At 38.7% G+C, this 17714-nt stretch overlaps 1 protein-coding gene across 1 annotated transcript in view; it reads left to right on the forward strand.

The window, feature by feature from the left end:
• Positions 1–5478: 5478 nt before the first annotated feature.
• LOC139719920 (laminin subunit beta-1-like) overlaps positions 5479–17714 on the forward strand; it is a 42832-nt gene continuing 30596 nt past the window's right edge. Inside the window, exons 1-4 of the mRNA XM_071631302.1 lie at positions 5479–6066; positions 7323–7586; positions 13186–13309; positions 15993–16181. Coding sequence (XP_071487403.1) covers positions 5479–6066; positions 7323–7586; positions 13186–13309; positions 15993–16181 — 1165 coding nt within the window. The remainder of the gene's footprint in view (positions 6067–7322; positions 7587–13185; positions 13310–15992; positions 16182–17714) is intronic.

Here is a 17714-nt window from a genome sequence, read left to right on the forward strand (position 1 = left end):
TCTCTGGTTCACTCACATGGTTCTGGCTATTCAACTCATGAAATGGTCAAACTTAAAAGAACAGGCATTTGCATACTTTCATTTGCATATTGCTACAGTGCATGAGAATAGGTAGTGTGAATTGAGCCTGGTTAGACAAATTATTACAGGCCTTGTGTACATATAGGGAAAAAAAGAATCAAAGTCACAGTAATATTGAGCACTAAATACTGTATGGGCAAGTGAACAAGCATTGTTTTAGATAGTACCACATGAATTCATAATCTGATTCTATGGCACAGAAATACTGTCTCCACACTCTGCAACTTATAGGCCTACAATTTTGCTAGGAAATACATTGTAATCCTTTCATCATGAGGAATAATACAAAATTTGCTTGATCTGGATTGTACGCACTGCGAGAGTGACATGAAAGCAAAATTTGGGATGTAATCCATTTTTTTATGATGAGAAGTACAAGTGTACAGGTACATCACAGTCATAATACTAGAAAAGCACTCACAGAGCGCAGACCTTCACCAAGAAACTTATATTTCCATATAACATGCATGCTGAAAAATCACCCATATTTCCCCATGATAATTGTCTCAGAGTCAAAGAGCTTGTGAGAAAAATCTCTTTGCTCACAGTCGACTCCTCAGATATTCTCATGCTTAACCTGAACTAACTGCACACTGTGCCTCTAGGGTGCGCTCAGTGCATGTATGCACACCTCAAATGCGCGCAGTTTGAACTTTATCTTTTGTTGGCCCCATTTGCCAATGAAAACCTTAAAAAAATAAATGTTTTAAAAGTTTGGATCCAGAAAGTGGTCTGGATCACTACCAAATATTAATCATCTGTTCCTTGTGTCATTGTCAACTTTTCCTGGAAGTTTCATCCGAATCTGTTCGCAACTGTTTGAATTATTTTGCAAACAGACAGACAGATAGAAAAAAACCCACAAACAAACAAACAAACCAATACTGGCAAAAACATACCTGTAATCACCTTGGTTTAGTTAATGACAAATACCGTTGTACACTGGTGTTGCTTGTGTAGCCTCGAAGAATGTATTCTGATGCTTCATCATGTTGATATACAGGTACTTTCAAGCATATATATACATTTTACATAATAGTGTTTTTTAATATAATATATGCAAATATATGTTTCTGCTTGTAATGAAACTATCAAAGCACTGTAATCCCTGTGTTAAAGATGGCTACTTGTAATGCTTGGGTTACCAAGTACCATATGGTAGGAGCCTGTAGAGTGTGATGCTCTGCATGAGAGCTCAGCCTTTGTTCTCACTACACCAGAAAAGAGCATTAGTGTCGGAAATCAAGCATAATGGCTACTTTTGTGTCTTCAGACCCGGGATCAGTCGTTTCGCACTGGTTTTCTGTGTCAGTGGAAGTGAGTGTGTGCTATGCTTGACAGATATAGAGTATTTTATCAGCCAGTATTGTGCTTGTGCATGAAGCAGTCATGTAGTGATGGATCAGGCAAGGGATAAAAGCTAGAAAATAGGATCAAAGTAGGTTACAGAAATACAGATGATATATTGATGTATATTGACACAGAGTGGCCCCTATGTAACCTCAGAAAGTTTAGGGACGATTGACATCAAGAGTTAGGACAAAGCAGAGTTCAGGGGTTTCCCTAGCTACTATTCAAATTATGTAATATGTTCAGTGATTTCCTAATATGGAGGGAAAGCTTGATTGTCATTTGGAATCTTTTTGAATTGAACTGCTGTAGTTGCTGCTACATTTGTATCTTTAAAAAGTTATGGCCTGCATTGTATTAGTCACTCAAGTAGGGAAAGAATTAAGTTTACCATTGTTACATGCTGCATGAATACTTGGGCACTAGAGAATTTAATGAGATAACATCCCAATAAAGGGAAATTAGTGAGGATTCAAAAGCTTAAAAACTATTAAGATACATGAAAGAATTACTTCCACAAAATTATGACAGAGTTTGATACTTGCTGATGTTTTAGAACTCTACTAAAATTTTTTAGTGTGATGACAAAACTTATAAACTACATTTTGATGCTTATTAAGATAGCTGCACAATTTAGTTATTAAATAAAAATTGAAATACATTTCATTGCTCAATTGTCATTGCATATCTTACAAATTGTACCAAGGCAAACTTTTACCCTTCTTTAAAGGATGCAGACAGTACATGTATTTGGGCGATATGTATGCAACAGTCCTTCAGAGTGAAGGTTTGTTTGGTGTGTGTGTGTGGGGGGGGGGGGGGAGTATTTGTTAACTGCTAACCACCTTTGTCCAGGTAGTACTTAACTGGGGATGTAACTTTTGTCCTCTTCTTTGATGGGAAACCCGTTTCCCATGAGTAGACCCATGAATGACCCCCAGAGAAAAGCTGCCTTCCCCCTGTCTCCGTGCATAACCATCTGAGGTGCAAGTGTGGTTTGTGGGGACTAAAGGCCCCTTTACCTGCTTACATCTGATCTCCTGTCTGCCTAGAAAATGCTGTTATGCATGATGTCCCCAACAAAAGCCACAACAAGGGTGCATGCTATTGTCCCATGGCTGACTCATTACTCTGATTGAAAGGTGGGCACTTTGTATAGCATCCTTCCTGCAGATGGATCAAGGAAAGAAGCTTTAAAAGTTTTATGTAAAGTGTGCGGTTCTGTGTATTACTGGGCAGTAGATGTAACCAGGCAGTCATCAGATCTTCCCAGTTGCACAAGAGAACTAGGGAAATGATCTTCACTGTCCACTGTATGCAGTATATTTGTGAATCACGTATAATATGACTTCTGCAGGCATTGAAGTTGCATTTTGCAAGCAGCACAGCTAAACCAGTACATATATTTGCATACATTTGTCATGTAGTCACATTCAAGGGGGTCATTTTTATGATTTAGTACTTTGACATGATTACATGTGGTGTATGCGACCAAGAGAAAATTGGGCTACCTTTTATACCACATATTTTGTACATTAATTTTGCCCACATTTTCCCTTGTGGATATTGTTTTCCTTGAATCACTATTAAAGACAAGGTTTTCCTTTTCCTGTTTTCCAAAATGATTTTAACATACTTATTTTGAAGGCAAAGTAAATAGCAAGAAAATGTAATTGTACGGTGGATATTGATTTATGGGAAGATAATGCAACACCACGCACACACAAACAAACAAACAAACAAAAAAACAAACAAATGACTTTCAAACGCTTTTCCATGTCTGCCTCAAACATTAGGCGTGTGTTCATCAGCCTGAAGTTCAAACTAGCGGGACATTTTGCGGTCTTAGAAAATAGCCCGATACAGCGAATGTGCGTCTTCATCAGTTCGAACAGCCTACTTCGGGAAATTAGTCCAAAAATTGACGCATGCGCACTTTGCAATATTACTCTGCCTAGCTCGCGGTTCGAGAATGGATTTCCCCGCTCAAAATCTCCTATATCACTGTATGTACGATTCTACAACCAGGGAGGTGAGCAGTACTCTCCAAAGGGATATTGATAACGCTACTCTTTCTTCTCTCCAGTGAGGCATCTTATATGAAATTAACGAATTGCAATGTTTAAACAAATCCAAAATACACACAATCTACAAGAATCTTCAGCTAAGGTAGAGTGGACCAGAAGAAGAAGTTTACAAAAAAAAACCAAACCAACCAACCAACCAAACAAACAAACAAACAGATAGCATGCACGGCACTGAGTTTTAATAGGGAAGTGAGAGAAATCACCTCCCTGGTTTTAAAGATGTCAACAACAGTAGGTTACAGTACACACATGTGATCCTTGAATACACCGTGCGTGTAATGTACTATACACAATCACTAGCTTGTACATGCGCTTTCCATTGCCAGCTGGCTAACCAGAAGCGTGGAGGGATCGAGAAAATTTCGGGCTGATAGAGACGCACCCAAATTAGCGCGCTATTTCACGAATTAGCGCTCTAGTTGACGAACTAGACCAAGATTTTGGGGGAAATTTTCCCGATCAAATAGCGCGCTATTTGCGTCTTCACTACACAGATAGCACGCTATTTTGATATCGGACTAGTTTGGTAACCGCAAGATAGCGCGCTATTTTGAAACTTCGGGCTGATGAAGACACGCCTATTGTGAAGTTTTCATCACTTATCATCAATATGAAAAAATGTGTAGTAAGACCCTTGAAAAGAACTCCTATGGGCTGTCTGTGAGAAAAGATGCCGTGTACAATACCAACAGTACAACTTTGTGGATATACACATACATTGGGATTGAAACAGTATTAGCGTTGTTTGCGTGGTCAGGAAGTTTGGAAATGTTAATTGGGGCCCAATAAGTGACCCCATGCTGAAGGGACCTGAGGTGCAAGTAATGAGGGTAATTGAGAGGCGAATATTGCCCAGTGGCTCTCCCTGCCCATCACCCCACCCTAGCTTCAGAGTGGAAGAAGTTTCCCTGTGGGATATTGTTGAATTAGTGCGCTGAGATGAAATGCAGTGAATCAGCTAGAGTGTAACACATGCAGGTTTATATACATTACTTCATGCTTCACTTGTGAGGAGTCACAAACTTGTATGGGAAATCAGTGTATACATGACAAACAACTCGAGGCATGGTAATGATTTGGTAGGTCTTGCGTATATGTTGTTATTTTGTTTGTCAATGTCTACATTTAAGGTGGCACTAGTCTTTGTAGGATGTAGTTATTAGCATAAATCCTATAGCTTTAGTGTGTATTGAACAAGGGCTGCGTTTATCAACTCACTTTTGGCGTACAGTAGAATAAAAAATTTCAAACAGATTTGGGAAAATGATGCACAAAGCTGTTTTGGTTGTTTGGTTGGAAACAACTTTCTGAAACGACAAAAAAGTACAATAGCAAATGCATTTGCGCCAGGAACATGTTTCTGTAGAAACAATAAATGCAAAGTCGTTCTGAAACGCATTCATAACTCAGACCTGCCCATGCCAGGCTCTGTCAACCACACATACATTACTCCTTGGGTCAATTTGCACAATGGAGCTGCACAGTGACAAGGCCTCCCTCACAACTCATGATAGAGATGATAAATGTAACAACTCAAGAATGTGATCCGAATGGCCTTTCCAAGTGTGTTTTGATAGCGGGTATTAAAACATGTTTCAAATGCAGGAAAGATAATAAATGCAGCTATAGATGATCTCATTCACCCATCAGAGTTGCCCTTAGCTCTCCAGAAATTCGTGCACCCCCTGAAAGGTGTTTTGAACATTCATTAGCTGGGATTTTCATTTTGAGTTTCCATTCATTATACAGGCAGAGACCCATCATCTTTTTAATGATTATCTGAAAATTACATAGCTGTATGATGACAATTTTCTTTTCTTTCTTTTTTTTTTGCCTGTGATTCTCTCATAAATGCCTAAGCATTTCCCATGTTAACTTGTTGGAACAGAGAACTACTGATATCTAACATGAAGTCATTTTCTTTTTGTGTATTAACCATATGAAAGTATTAAAGTAAGTGATGTTTTTGGCTTGTTTCATTTCAGCTGTAGGGAGCTACAGCCAAGTGATCCCAGCCAGTGCTTGTGAGGGGGACAGCTGTTATGCTGGTGACCTTCTGATTGGCCGCGAAGATAAACTGTATGCATCATCTACGTGTGGACTCGACGGTTACGAACCCTTCTACATCGTCAGCCACCTCGAGAACCGGAACCGCGAGATCTTCTACTGCGACTCGCGGGTACCCTGGCAGGCGGGCGTCAACGAGCGCAACCACGAAATCGAGCATGTGGTCACCTCGATGGAGAACTCCAACAAGAAGGAGAGATGGTGGCAGTCGCAGAATGGCCTGGAGCAGGTTTACATCCAGTTTGACCTGGAAGCCATCTTCCACTTCACCCATCTCATCATGACCTTCAAGTCGTTCAGGCCAAAGGCCATGGTCATCGAGCGGTCATCCGACTTTGGCCGCACGTGGAAGCCGTACAGGTACTTTGCCTATGACTGCGAGGGCAGCTTTCCGGACATCTCCCGAGACCCAATCCGCAACATCAGCCAGGTGATCTGTGAAGACCGCTACTCGGCTGTTGAACCCTCCACTGGGGGAGAGGTAGGCTATTCTGGAGACAGCCTCGTCTGGGAGGCAATTGATTTTCTTTTTGTGAAGAGACAGCAGCTTTATTGCACCAGTGATTGTACCTATACACAGGCTGTGTAGCATGACTGAATACCTATGTTACAAGAAATGTATTCAAGTTAGAAAGGAAGGGACAGATCAATAGAAAGAAGTTGCTTGAAAGAGTTACTTTTCAGCCTAGGGCAATCCAATTGGGAATAAGGGCACTTTCTACTGGTGGAATACATCAAGTGATACACGCGACCATGCTCCTCATGAACCCACAAAAAGTTTCTAACTAAGATTTTTAAGTTTTTGATGAATTCTGAAAGAAGATTCCTAGCTTTAGGATGATATGTAACTTAAACTTAAATTTTCCTAACTCACTGAAATAAATGATCAATATCATGAATATAGAATGCTACTTCACAGAAATGGAGCTTGAAGTTGAGGGTCCATTCAAGTGCACCCAGTCAGCCTGTACTGTGTGTGGAACTAACAGGGGATTTAAATCTCCATGACAACCATTGTGAAAGGATTATCAGGTTAATCTTCACCTTTGTACACTTATTACCAACATTCTTTTCATGACTATGCCAAAGTATTAAAGCGTCTAGTGACTTCTCTCTATAGTTTCTGTCGGTCTTCGTGCTCATTTTTACATGTCCCAGTGGTGGAATGTGGAGAACACAAACTTGTCAAAAATGGGTCTTCTGAAACTTTTAATTCTGTGCTTCGTAATAGTGATTTTAGAAAGCATGTGAAAGGCATACTTTATCATCTGATTTTATTCAAAATTGAATGGCCTAGTGGAATATTACCTTGGGCATGCTCATCTCACTGTGGGTTCTTGTGATGCAGGACTCCATCTGTAAACAGTACAACAAAAATAGCAAGGAAGGACTTGACTTTCTTCTTTGTTTGGGATGGGGGTGGGGGTGGGGGATATACAGTGTGTGTTGCTGCCATGACTTCATATAACTTGTACACATATCTCTGTCCTCACAGCCCTCATAATCTTTCTGTAACTTGTTTATTTTATGTTGACTTTTCAACAGTCCTTGTCATGACTACCCCTTGGAGAGGTGCCTTGCATACAATGTATACACATTTCTTCAGGTCTTGTAATTCTCATACCAGTCATGTCTCCTCTGAGGCCACTTGACTGCCAGTATGAAAACAGTTTGTTCTTTTCCACAGCAGTTTCTTGACTTGGCATCATTCTGTAAATCTCTGGTCACCACCCCCAGGTCATCCTCAGTGTGCTCCCACCAAACATCGACATTCAGAACCCCTACAGCCCCGAGGTCCAGGACCTCATCAAGGTCACCAACCTGCGCATCAACTTCACCGAGCTCCACTTCCTTGGCGACCACCTGTTCGACGATGGGGAGGAGGTCTTCAACAAGTACTACTACGCCCTCTATGAGATGGTGGTTAGGGGCAGCTGCCATTGCTTTAACCATGCCTCTCGCTGCCTGCCTGCTGATGGGATGGAGACCAAGGAACAGATGGTAAGATTCTTTGATTGCAAGTAAGATTCTTGGTTGCACTCCTCAGTTGAACTCATTTCCTGTCCTCTTGCATGGAATAGATCTTAACCGCCTCCAAGTATATGAATAAACCAGTTTACTATTTATAAATGTGTTCAGATTTATGGATATATCTTTTTCCATGAGGATGAAGTATTGAACTGTCAGTTAACCTGTATTGTCTTACTAAATGCATTTTGTTACATCTAGTCTAATTTTCTGTTAGTAGTTATTACGTATTTTGAGGGCATCTTCTTTTACAGCGCAGCTTCTAGTAGTCAGGAGCAGAGGTTTTTGTGATAAAGGTAGTCATAAAGTTTAAAAAAGTACCCAACAGATTCATATTCTTACTATGCAGATTGCCATGCCATCTAGATAGTGCTATTTTACCTTTTCTCCTGCTGCTATGTCGCTGCTCTTTCTGTGTACATGGAAGAAGAATTTCTCGTTTTTGGAATGAAACTCTGCCAGATGTATTTCAGTCATTTCCCAAGACTGTGCTCTGAACTTAAATCTTTAAAATAAAAATTTGCAGTTGAAATTAGGTTAAAGCAAGTAGTTGCCCCCTGCAGTTTTTATGGGTTTTTTCTCTCCTAAAGAGCTCAGCATTGCAGGAACCAAATCAGTCCATTCTTGCTGGGTGTTGGTCAGGGGATAGCAAGCAGCGGGCCATAAGGCCTCTGCCCACAGGGAAATACCCACTGAGAAACACATGGGAGAAACAAAGTAGCAGATGGGGAGAAAAGAGGTCAAAATATCGGCCATATGTTAACAGTTTCACATTAAATTATGTGAATTATATCAGTTTTGTGTGTGTGCATATATGTGTTTGTGTGTGTGTGTGTGTGTGTGTGTGTGTGTGTGTATGCGTGTGTGCTTTCACAGTAGTTTGGATAGGGATGCCCATTTTAAGGAAATGTTTTTGTATTATAATTCAGAAATACTGTTCAAATCCTCATAATGATGCAGTTCGAACTCATACTAGGCTTTGCAAGACAACCTGAAGGAAATGTAGAAAAATGTTGGATTTTTCTTTGCCCATGGTTACACAAGTTAACTTATGCATGATCCCCTTTTAAGACTACAATATATATATATTTTTTTTAAATTAGAGAATGCAATGTCAGTAGATTTAGATATATACTGTACATGTATGTCAGTGTATTATTTGTGTTTCAATCAGCATGTACAGTGTATGCGATCAATATACTTGTGTAGATGCAAACAGAACTTTTCTTCAGATTTGCGGATGTCAGAGTTCTTAATACCCATTATATCCCAAAGCTTAAACCAAGTGCACACTTATTATTATACACGCTGTATGTTTACAGCTGGGCCCCTATTGCAGGTGATATCACTCTACAGTTATGCAGCATTTTGTATATTCTTGCTAACAGCTGAAGGAACAACCTCAATAAGAGTGTTTATCAGGAACTACTCAAAGTCATACTTTGATACTCCAAAAATATCAGTGCTGTAAGCAGTGAGTATAGTTACAACAATTTTATTAAGGGAATTTAAAAGCAGACATGTATGAAGCCATGAAAACTGTAAAGTGCAAAGCCATGGGAATGGTGCAAAGGAAGAAGGTTACAGTTATTGAAACACAGATTTAAGGTGGGACTACAATGTTTATTTGACCATCTGTTTGGGTAATAGACCTCACAAGATATGCACAACACTACAGGATGCACCCATGATATATTCAGAGGTATGTTTGAGTTGATTGTAAAGTTCTGTGAAGGGTTAAAAGGGCTAAGTACTATGCAACTGAATTGCTCTCTTTGCTTGCTGAATCAGATGATAAGAGTCGTAAAACTTTAGAATCATCAGATGCAAGCTGTAATTGACAATCTTGTTGTTTTTGTTTTAATAATACTCAAAAGACTTAGAGAGCCAATTACACTCATAAGTTGAGCCATGTATCATAATGATGAAAGTTGTCACTTTGCTTCCTCTTGTACTATTCATTTGTAAGCTTATTGGACTGAAGATTTGAGCTCATTAAGAGGATCACCTAAGATCCCAAGTACTGGCAGATCCTCCTAGTGGGGATGGTGTAATTGCTTGGCGTATATTACGCATGGAGAAGGAATTCTGACCCTCCTACCATGTATCTTCTTGACTGTAGCAGTTTGATTGAGTGCATTTTCATCGCCCAATCAATCAAGAGCCCATCTCCCCTTACAAGGCACACAGTACACCGGAGAAGGTGCAGAGCCCGCAGTTATGCGTTTAGAATGGGCGACAGGGCACAGGACCTAAATACAGTATCACATTGAGATGGGGAGGTACATGGGGTTATCTGAGAGGTGCAGTGACAGAACTGGCACACAGTATGCATACAGGAATGAGATTTGATTGGTACACACAACGTAGCATCAACACCTTGTATCTTTGCAAAGGCCTATTTAAAAAGAGACAATTGAGTCCATGGGTGTATGTTAAATCATCAATGCAGTGACTATACAGATGCCTGAAGATTTTTTTTTCTCTATTTGCTGATGAGAGTTACTGATGCTTAGGTTTTTAATGGTATTTTTGTGTTTTTTTGTTTTTGTTTACTTTAAAGGGATTGTACAGTTTCTGTTGAGACCTAACTTCAGATTTCTAACATTTTTTTGGAGAGATAATGAGAAACTTTTTATGAAATATGAATGATCATGTAATTTTAAGAGGAATTCAGCATTAATTTGATGAACATTGGTTTTGAAATGGCTGAGATATCCAAAAAAGAGCGATCCTAATAAGAGGTGGGACCCAGCTTTTATTGCGATCGATTTGTTTCACTTTGCTTTTGGGTTACTCAGCCATACCAAAACTGATTTTCATCGAATAAACTTTGAATTCCTCCTAGAATGGTATCCTCTGCACTATTTCATTGGTGGTTTCCTGGAATCTCGAAAAAAAGTTGAAAGCCAAATTCTCATCTCCACCAATACAAAACCATCCCTTTAAGTCTTTGCTGAAGAGATCAGACTATTGCAATGTGAAGTTTAGAATATTTCAATGATCAATACAGACTGTATGTCTCTGCCTCCAGAGAACCCACAAAGTATCTTAAAGTGAATCTCACACCATGTCCAAATTGAATTTTGTGTCATGGGAAAAAGTGATGGAGAGTAGAAGAGGTTTTCCAAGTATCTGACCTTATGTCAAAATCAATTAGTTCTAAAATTTCACATTTTCAGGAAATGGTGGTGGTGATTGTAACCTCATACACACTGGAAGTAATATGAGATGAAGATGTAACAGACTTTTTTTTTTGCACAAGAGATAATTCTATTTATTTGCAGTAGGTCAGTATGTTTGTTGTATCTGAATAAGCAAGCAATAATGTCTTTTAGAATATGGGATAGTGTTGTAGTTTTGAGTTTATCAACCAAACACTCATTTTTCAGATGTTTTTGTGCAAAACCCAATGAAAGTTTGAAGTCAATTACATTATCACATTTAAGCTAATTTGTTTAATAGTATCAGTATCATTATAGGATAAGATAATGTCAAACTTGTGTCCTGTTCTGATAAAACTGTTGCCATTCTGTTTAAGAGATTTTACTTTATTCAGGGATGCCAGTTTTCAGGCAAGAGCCTGAATTCAGGCCCTGGCAGTTTCAAAGTTCAGGCGTTATCATATACAAAGAGGCTTCATGTTGATGAATTTCAGGCCCTGTTTTTCATTCAAACTGGCATCCCTGTTTATTCATTCAAATTGAAGTGAACTTTGTGTGGAATCATACTTTTACTATGTACTTAACCCAGTCACTTTTTTCCAGGTCAAATTAGTAACATGTATGAAATTATATTTTGTTTACAGGTCTGAAATATGCACACACACACACAAAAAGGATTGTAATACGTTACAGACCTGACAATAACTATAAATATTGACAGTGTTACCTTAAGTCAAGGAAATGTTGACCATCTGTTGATGGTTTTCAGACAATAACAAAAAATGAATGTCAAGAAATGTTTTATGCAGACATCCAGGTTTTTGTGGCTCTGTGCCAATGTAGAGTTACTGGGTAGGATTCTCAGTGGATTTAGGGCATAGCGTGACATTATTGTGGAAATAGCCGAGGGATGTTTTGGTGCATCATGCCTTGGAGAGAAACACCTGTCCTGAACTGTTCATACCCACCACAGCTTATAGTCAGCCGGGTTTTCTCATTGTCATTGCCCTTGTACCAACCAATAGTTGCAATGGAGCCCGATGATTTCGTGCAGATTTGATTTAGTGCCTGATATGACATGACCCGATCGGGGAGTAGTGATGTATTGTTTCGTGCCCGCAGAAACCTAATGTATGTCTTCCTCTGCGGCTGACTGTGTGATGTGAATCATAATACAGAGATTAAACAGGACTTTCCCCTCAGGTATAACCGGGTAACCAGAGACCCTAATCTCAACCTGTCCCCTCTTTACTAGGCTCTTACCACCAACAGCTTTTCAAGGTCAAAGGTGTCAAGGGCTGTGTATCACTATAGATGCTTGTATGTACATTAAACCCTCTGTCAGACTGTGACTCAAAATTTGTAATTATCACAAATCTTTAGGAAGTCTTAGTCTAGTGTACATGTCCTCTGGGTACTTGATTTGATTTGAATTGATTTGATTTATTTCCACATTCAGTCAAATGCAAACTGTATACAAACTTTAGAAGCACAAAGACAAAGAATAACAAATGTGTTCATAGTGAAATAAAAGGATAACATTACACAAATAGAGACACATAAGTAATTGCGTTGAGCAGTGTATTTTGTACATACACGGAAATATAAAATAAAATATACAGTATTTTCAGTAGATAACAGAGATAATTGAATGCAGGAGACCACCATTGTGAGCGATTGAGCTTGAAATGGATGGGGCCTTGTAATTGCTGGTACTTTGACAGGTTAATCTTTTCTCTTTGTAACATATCTTTATCTTTTTTTATCTCCTTTTGTTGTTGTTTTGGATGGCTGTGCTGTATTTGTTCTTCATCTTCTTTTATTCTGGAGATGATTGTAACCATGGAATATGAAGATTACAGCACAAAATCGCATTTTAGAGTTAGTGACAATCGGGTCAGAAGGACATTCAAAGATCTTTGTATGTCCTTCTGACCTGATTGTCACAAACTCTAAAATACCAGTTTGTGCTGTAACCTGATCAATTTACATTTAGCGTTAGATTAGTTGACAAAAGCTTAGAATATGTCCATATATAAATGTCTTTTGTGCGATATAGTAGCTGGTATTCAAATGCTATCACTCTGAAATGGTACACTGTGCGTATTAAAGCTGTGGAATAGCCTTTATCACATTTTTATGAAATCTTGCCCATTACACAATATATTTCCTAAACCCAACGTAACAAAATCACTCCTAAATATTTCTGGACTAGTATTAGAAAATACCTTGATGCCTTCCAGTCAGATTAAATTTTTTTTCTGCTAAATTTGTGTGTGTTTTATGTTTCTCTATCTCAAAAGTGTTTTAGGGATTGAAATGACATTAGTTTGACTTGCAATCACTGTGATGGCTCAGACATTCTCCATCTGACACAATTCTTTCCTCATCATCTGCTACTATTTCAGGTAAATGGCCAGTGTGAGTGCATCCACAACACTGAGGGGAAGAACTGTGAGAGGTGTAAGCCCTTCTACAACGACCAGCCCTGGAGACCGGCTAGAGTCTTGGGTGAAAATAATGAGTGTAAACGTAAGTATCTCCAACTCTGCGTGTGGTATTTAGAGTCCCTCTCTTTCTTTCAGCCTGTGGATGATTTAGGGCAAACATATACATATTTTGCTCTTTGGTGTTGGTCTTTTCTTTGTATGGAGAGAGTGATATAAAAACTAGCTGAGTGAGGTAAGATTCAGCAAAATCAGAGACAGAATATGAAAGGAAGTTGTGAAATGTTAAAGTGTCACCAAAGTTTTCAGGAACAAAAATATATTGTTGTCACCTCATATGCAAATCAGATGAAGTGATGTTGCCAGTGGCTCATAAGTATCTCACTGGATGTACAAAAAAGAGAAGGAAAAGAAGAAGAAGAAGAAGTGTTCTTGGTTACTAGTTTGGCAATGACAAAGACATTCAATAGTAAATCTTGGCAAAGCAGTTCTCCAGTAATTTGAAATGACATATGTAATTCCTTTTTGATTTCATGTGAAAAAAAGAGATGTATGGAAGATTTGTGTATAGGTCAATGACTTGTGTGGTGATGAAATCATCATCTCTTCTAATTTGCATATGACATCATTGTTTCACGAAAAATTGTAACTTCATAACTTTGGTTACACAAAGTTAAAATGAAACATCTTCTGTTTTGTTGTTAGGTTTTTAGAGCCTCTATTTATAAACATCAACTTTCAACACAGAGTGATATTCGATTTAAAAAGCTGAGTTAATAGTGAGATGAAAACTTGACCTGCTCCTAAAGAAAAAAAAAAGACAAGAAAAGAATAATGCCTGACTTGACAAATATTGGGAGTGTATATTTGCATCCTTATTTGATTGACCTGGACTAACACAAGCATGCGGAATTTGTGACTTATGTTTACCAGGTAATAAAATCCAACTTTTAAGAGCTTCAGAATTTTTGACAATAGACTTTTGATCTTCAACTGAAGCCGTATTAAAAAAGCAGACATCAGTTATCAGTAGAACGACAACAGTTATCAGTATATCAATGCATATACATTGTAGGTCATGTTTGTGATACAGATGATGATACAGAAATGACTGTGATAACAATGGTAGTATCCTTGTCATTTTTTTTTAAAATTAAATGCACATTGTGACAGGATGTTGTGCTTCCTGAGGGTGTAGCTTCACTTAAATTGTCAATTTATTTTGCAAATTGCAGCAGTACAGCTTTTGATGGATAATTGTGCTCTCCGTATTGACCGATTCGGGTTCGTTGAGGGCAGCAGACATTTCATGGCACTGGGCGCAGCCATAGTGGGTGTCTCAGCCGACCCCCCCTGCTCTCTCCCACCCTGGGCAACATGTTTATCACGCACTTGTAACAAAGGTTCGCGCACTAAGCAAGCATTCGCGCACTCAGTACGAGACGCCCATTGGCTAAAGCAGTTTTTCATTCTGCGCGCGTGCTAATGTAGGGAGAGGGGTGGGGAGTGGGAAGGGGGGGTCGGCTGAGACACCCACTATGGCTGCGCCCAGTGCCAAAAATACACATAGTGCGTCACAGAATCGGTCAATAGACACCAAGGCTGGCATCCCGTGTTGGTATTTTCCCATCAGGAGCCAGCTATACCAGACACATTGTATCACATCACTCCAGACAGTGATATGTAGAACTCTTTTGATAGTGTACTTACAGTCAGACTAGCCTGATGAGAGTCTCTGATAAATTTTTCTTGTAAAGACTGCATCTATCTGATACTGGATGGGATGAACTGTGTCTCATTTTGCTATAATTTGATGGTTTGATTTCAGAAGACATGAATGTGTCACTGCTCGACAGATACGGAATTATATCATTTTTAGGCTGGCGAAATGGGAAGACATGTACACCTTGTAGCACAGTCATGTCTACTATATAGGAATCATCTGAACACTTTGCAATGTGATTGTCAGTAGAAGTTAACAAAAGCTTTGCTGTTATGAGGAGCTGTGCAATTTGTATGAAACTAAGACATGGATGGGGGTAGTACTATAATAGGTGTAGATAAAAATGGCACACTTTTGATCTTTAATTACTCAAAAAGAATGTACATTAGGTAATACTGAAGATGATATGGTTCATAGCTGAATAATGCACTTTTTTTAGATGGTTTGGACATGATATCATAAATCAGTTTTCAAATTCCTGTTCATTTTTCAAGTTAGGTTTCAGATTTTGCTCAATTTCCAACTGGCTGTGCATACAAAATATTTGTATGCATGTAAACGATTGAGTGAAATAGACAGAAAGCCTGGTCTGCCCTACAACCTGTAGGCCCTACCTTCCTTTTTTGTTTTCCTTCACACAATCTTCCTGGTAGTTAAGCCATCGCTATGGAAACTAAATGTGCCATCTGTTAGCCTGATGGGGGATTGCAACATCTGATAGGCAAAGGGTTAATTAAGTGTGATGTTCGGTGTCAATTGTGATCCTCATGAGCGTGTTGGAAGATGTGTTGCTTGTCCTCTCCAACAATCCCCAACTGTTTCTATTCTTGTCTATGGTCACATGTATATTTTCCAATACAATCACAATATGTTCAGGTTGCAGCTCTGAAAGAGGTACACTGTATGAGTACATTTGCCGTAAGGGCAGTTCATAAAATTCATTTGTTATTTTAATAGTGTGTATGTTGTTGTTGGTTGTGTAATTACAAAAACATATGCGACTCAATGCTTGTCTTTGATGTCACTTGCCTCAATCACTGTGCAGAGTGTAATTGTAACGACCACGCCTCGCGGTGCCACTTTGACGCGGCGGTGTATGAGCTGACGAATGGGGCCAGTGGTGGGGTGTGTGATGACTGTATGCATAACACCATGGGCCGCAACTGTGAGCAGTGCAAGCCGTTCTTTTACATGCACCCCGACCGAGACATCAGGGACCCCAACATCTGTGTCCGTAAGTCATTGAGTGGTTTTCCACCTGAGTTTTCCCATCCCCTCACATGCTCCATGTGGGGTGAAATACTTGCCAAAGACTTGATGAAGGGTTTTATTGCACTTGAAAAAAAGAAGAAGATATAAAATCATGCATCATTACATTTTTATTTCTTCTAATTTTTGTTTTTGCCTTTTTTCTTTTCTTTTGCAAATGTTTGTTCAAGAATTACCAGTTTGAGCATTGCTTTCTGCTTCAAGTTCATTACCGTTGCATTATGAATCACAAGATCAACAACATCAATTTTTCTTCCTTTTCTCTCTGCTGCGCTGTTATGAGTTTGCAAACTGAATGTCAAACAAACCACAGATCTTTTTCCAGTGTTATTTAAAAAGAAAAAAATGAAATGTATTACAGGCCTCTTTCACTGGTACTGCGTGAAATTAGAGCAACTGTTTATCATTAGGAGCAGTGATTTAAAAAACGTCCAAGTGGTCATATTTTGATGCATATGTGTAGCTCAGTTGTTTCACGAAACATCCTACCATAAACAAATTTTGCAATAAAGCCTAAGATATAAGGAGATATCACCATTTTTGTCAATAAACCATAACTGTAGATGGCTTATTCTAGAAACTATTCTGATATAACTATTGTTCAGTATTTAACAATACTTAACATGAATTAGTTTTACATTGGTTGTTTCTATACCGACGTGTACCTCACATTTTAGAACTATTTTGAAGCACTTAAGCTGGGCTTTTGTTTCATCTGCAGATGGTAGTGTTTTTGAACAAGACAAAAGAAAATCTGAACCCAACTATGAAAGAGAGAAAAGAACTCCCAAAACAATGTCACATTTTCCAGGTGCTTGCATTTTGCCTAGAACATGTTTTTGATGTTTGAACGTCATGATCGTTTTTTACTATTACCTGATAATGAATAAAGAGGGTGCAATGTAAGGACTCTGGTGAAAGTTCATCAATTCTGTTTATTTCACATACCGACCCTTGAAGAGCATTTGAATTACCTCTTATTTGTTGCTCTGCTACTCTGATTTGCAGTTTGGTTTCACCAAAGCTGCATGTGCTGTTCAGTTGTAATTATGGTATGAAGTTCGGAACCATTTTTCTTTCTATGTGTGAATCCAAATGCATGGCATTGCATAAATGAATACTGTAGTCAGTTGAATAAGAGATATAATTTTCAAGCTAATACATTTTAAGTAACCTAGTTTTTATTTACATTGTCCTGATTTGTTTAATATGTTTTCATTGGCCACTGGGAGTATTTTTTTATTCATTGTTGCAGTCATAATGCAATTATCAATCTGAAAAACAAATGAATATGATAGATGCAATACATTGTACATGTCATCAACATTCAGAGTACCAGTGAATATGTGTTTAATTGTAATGTACACGTAGTTGAATAGTTTCTGGACAAGGGACAGACAACTGTGTAAATTAGCTGAAACATGCTTGTCTGCCAAAGAAACTTATCTCTTTTATGGTCAATAGTCCATGGTCCTATCTTGCTTGTGATAGCTAATCA

Source organism: Diadema antillarum, unplaced genomic scaffold (assembly GCF_040938485.1).
Source record: "Diadema antillarum isolate AM-2024a unplaced genomic scaffold, OU_Dant_1.0 scf00000116, whole genome shotgun sequence".
Taxonomy (NCBI): domain Eukaryota; kingdom Metazoa; phylum Echinodermata; class Echinoidea; order Diadematoida; family Diadematidae; genus Diadema; species Diadema antillarum.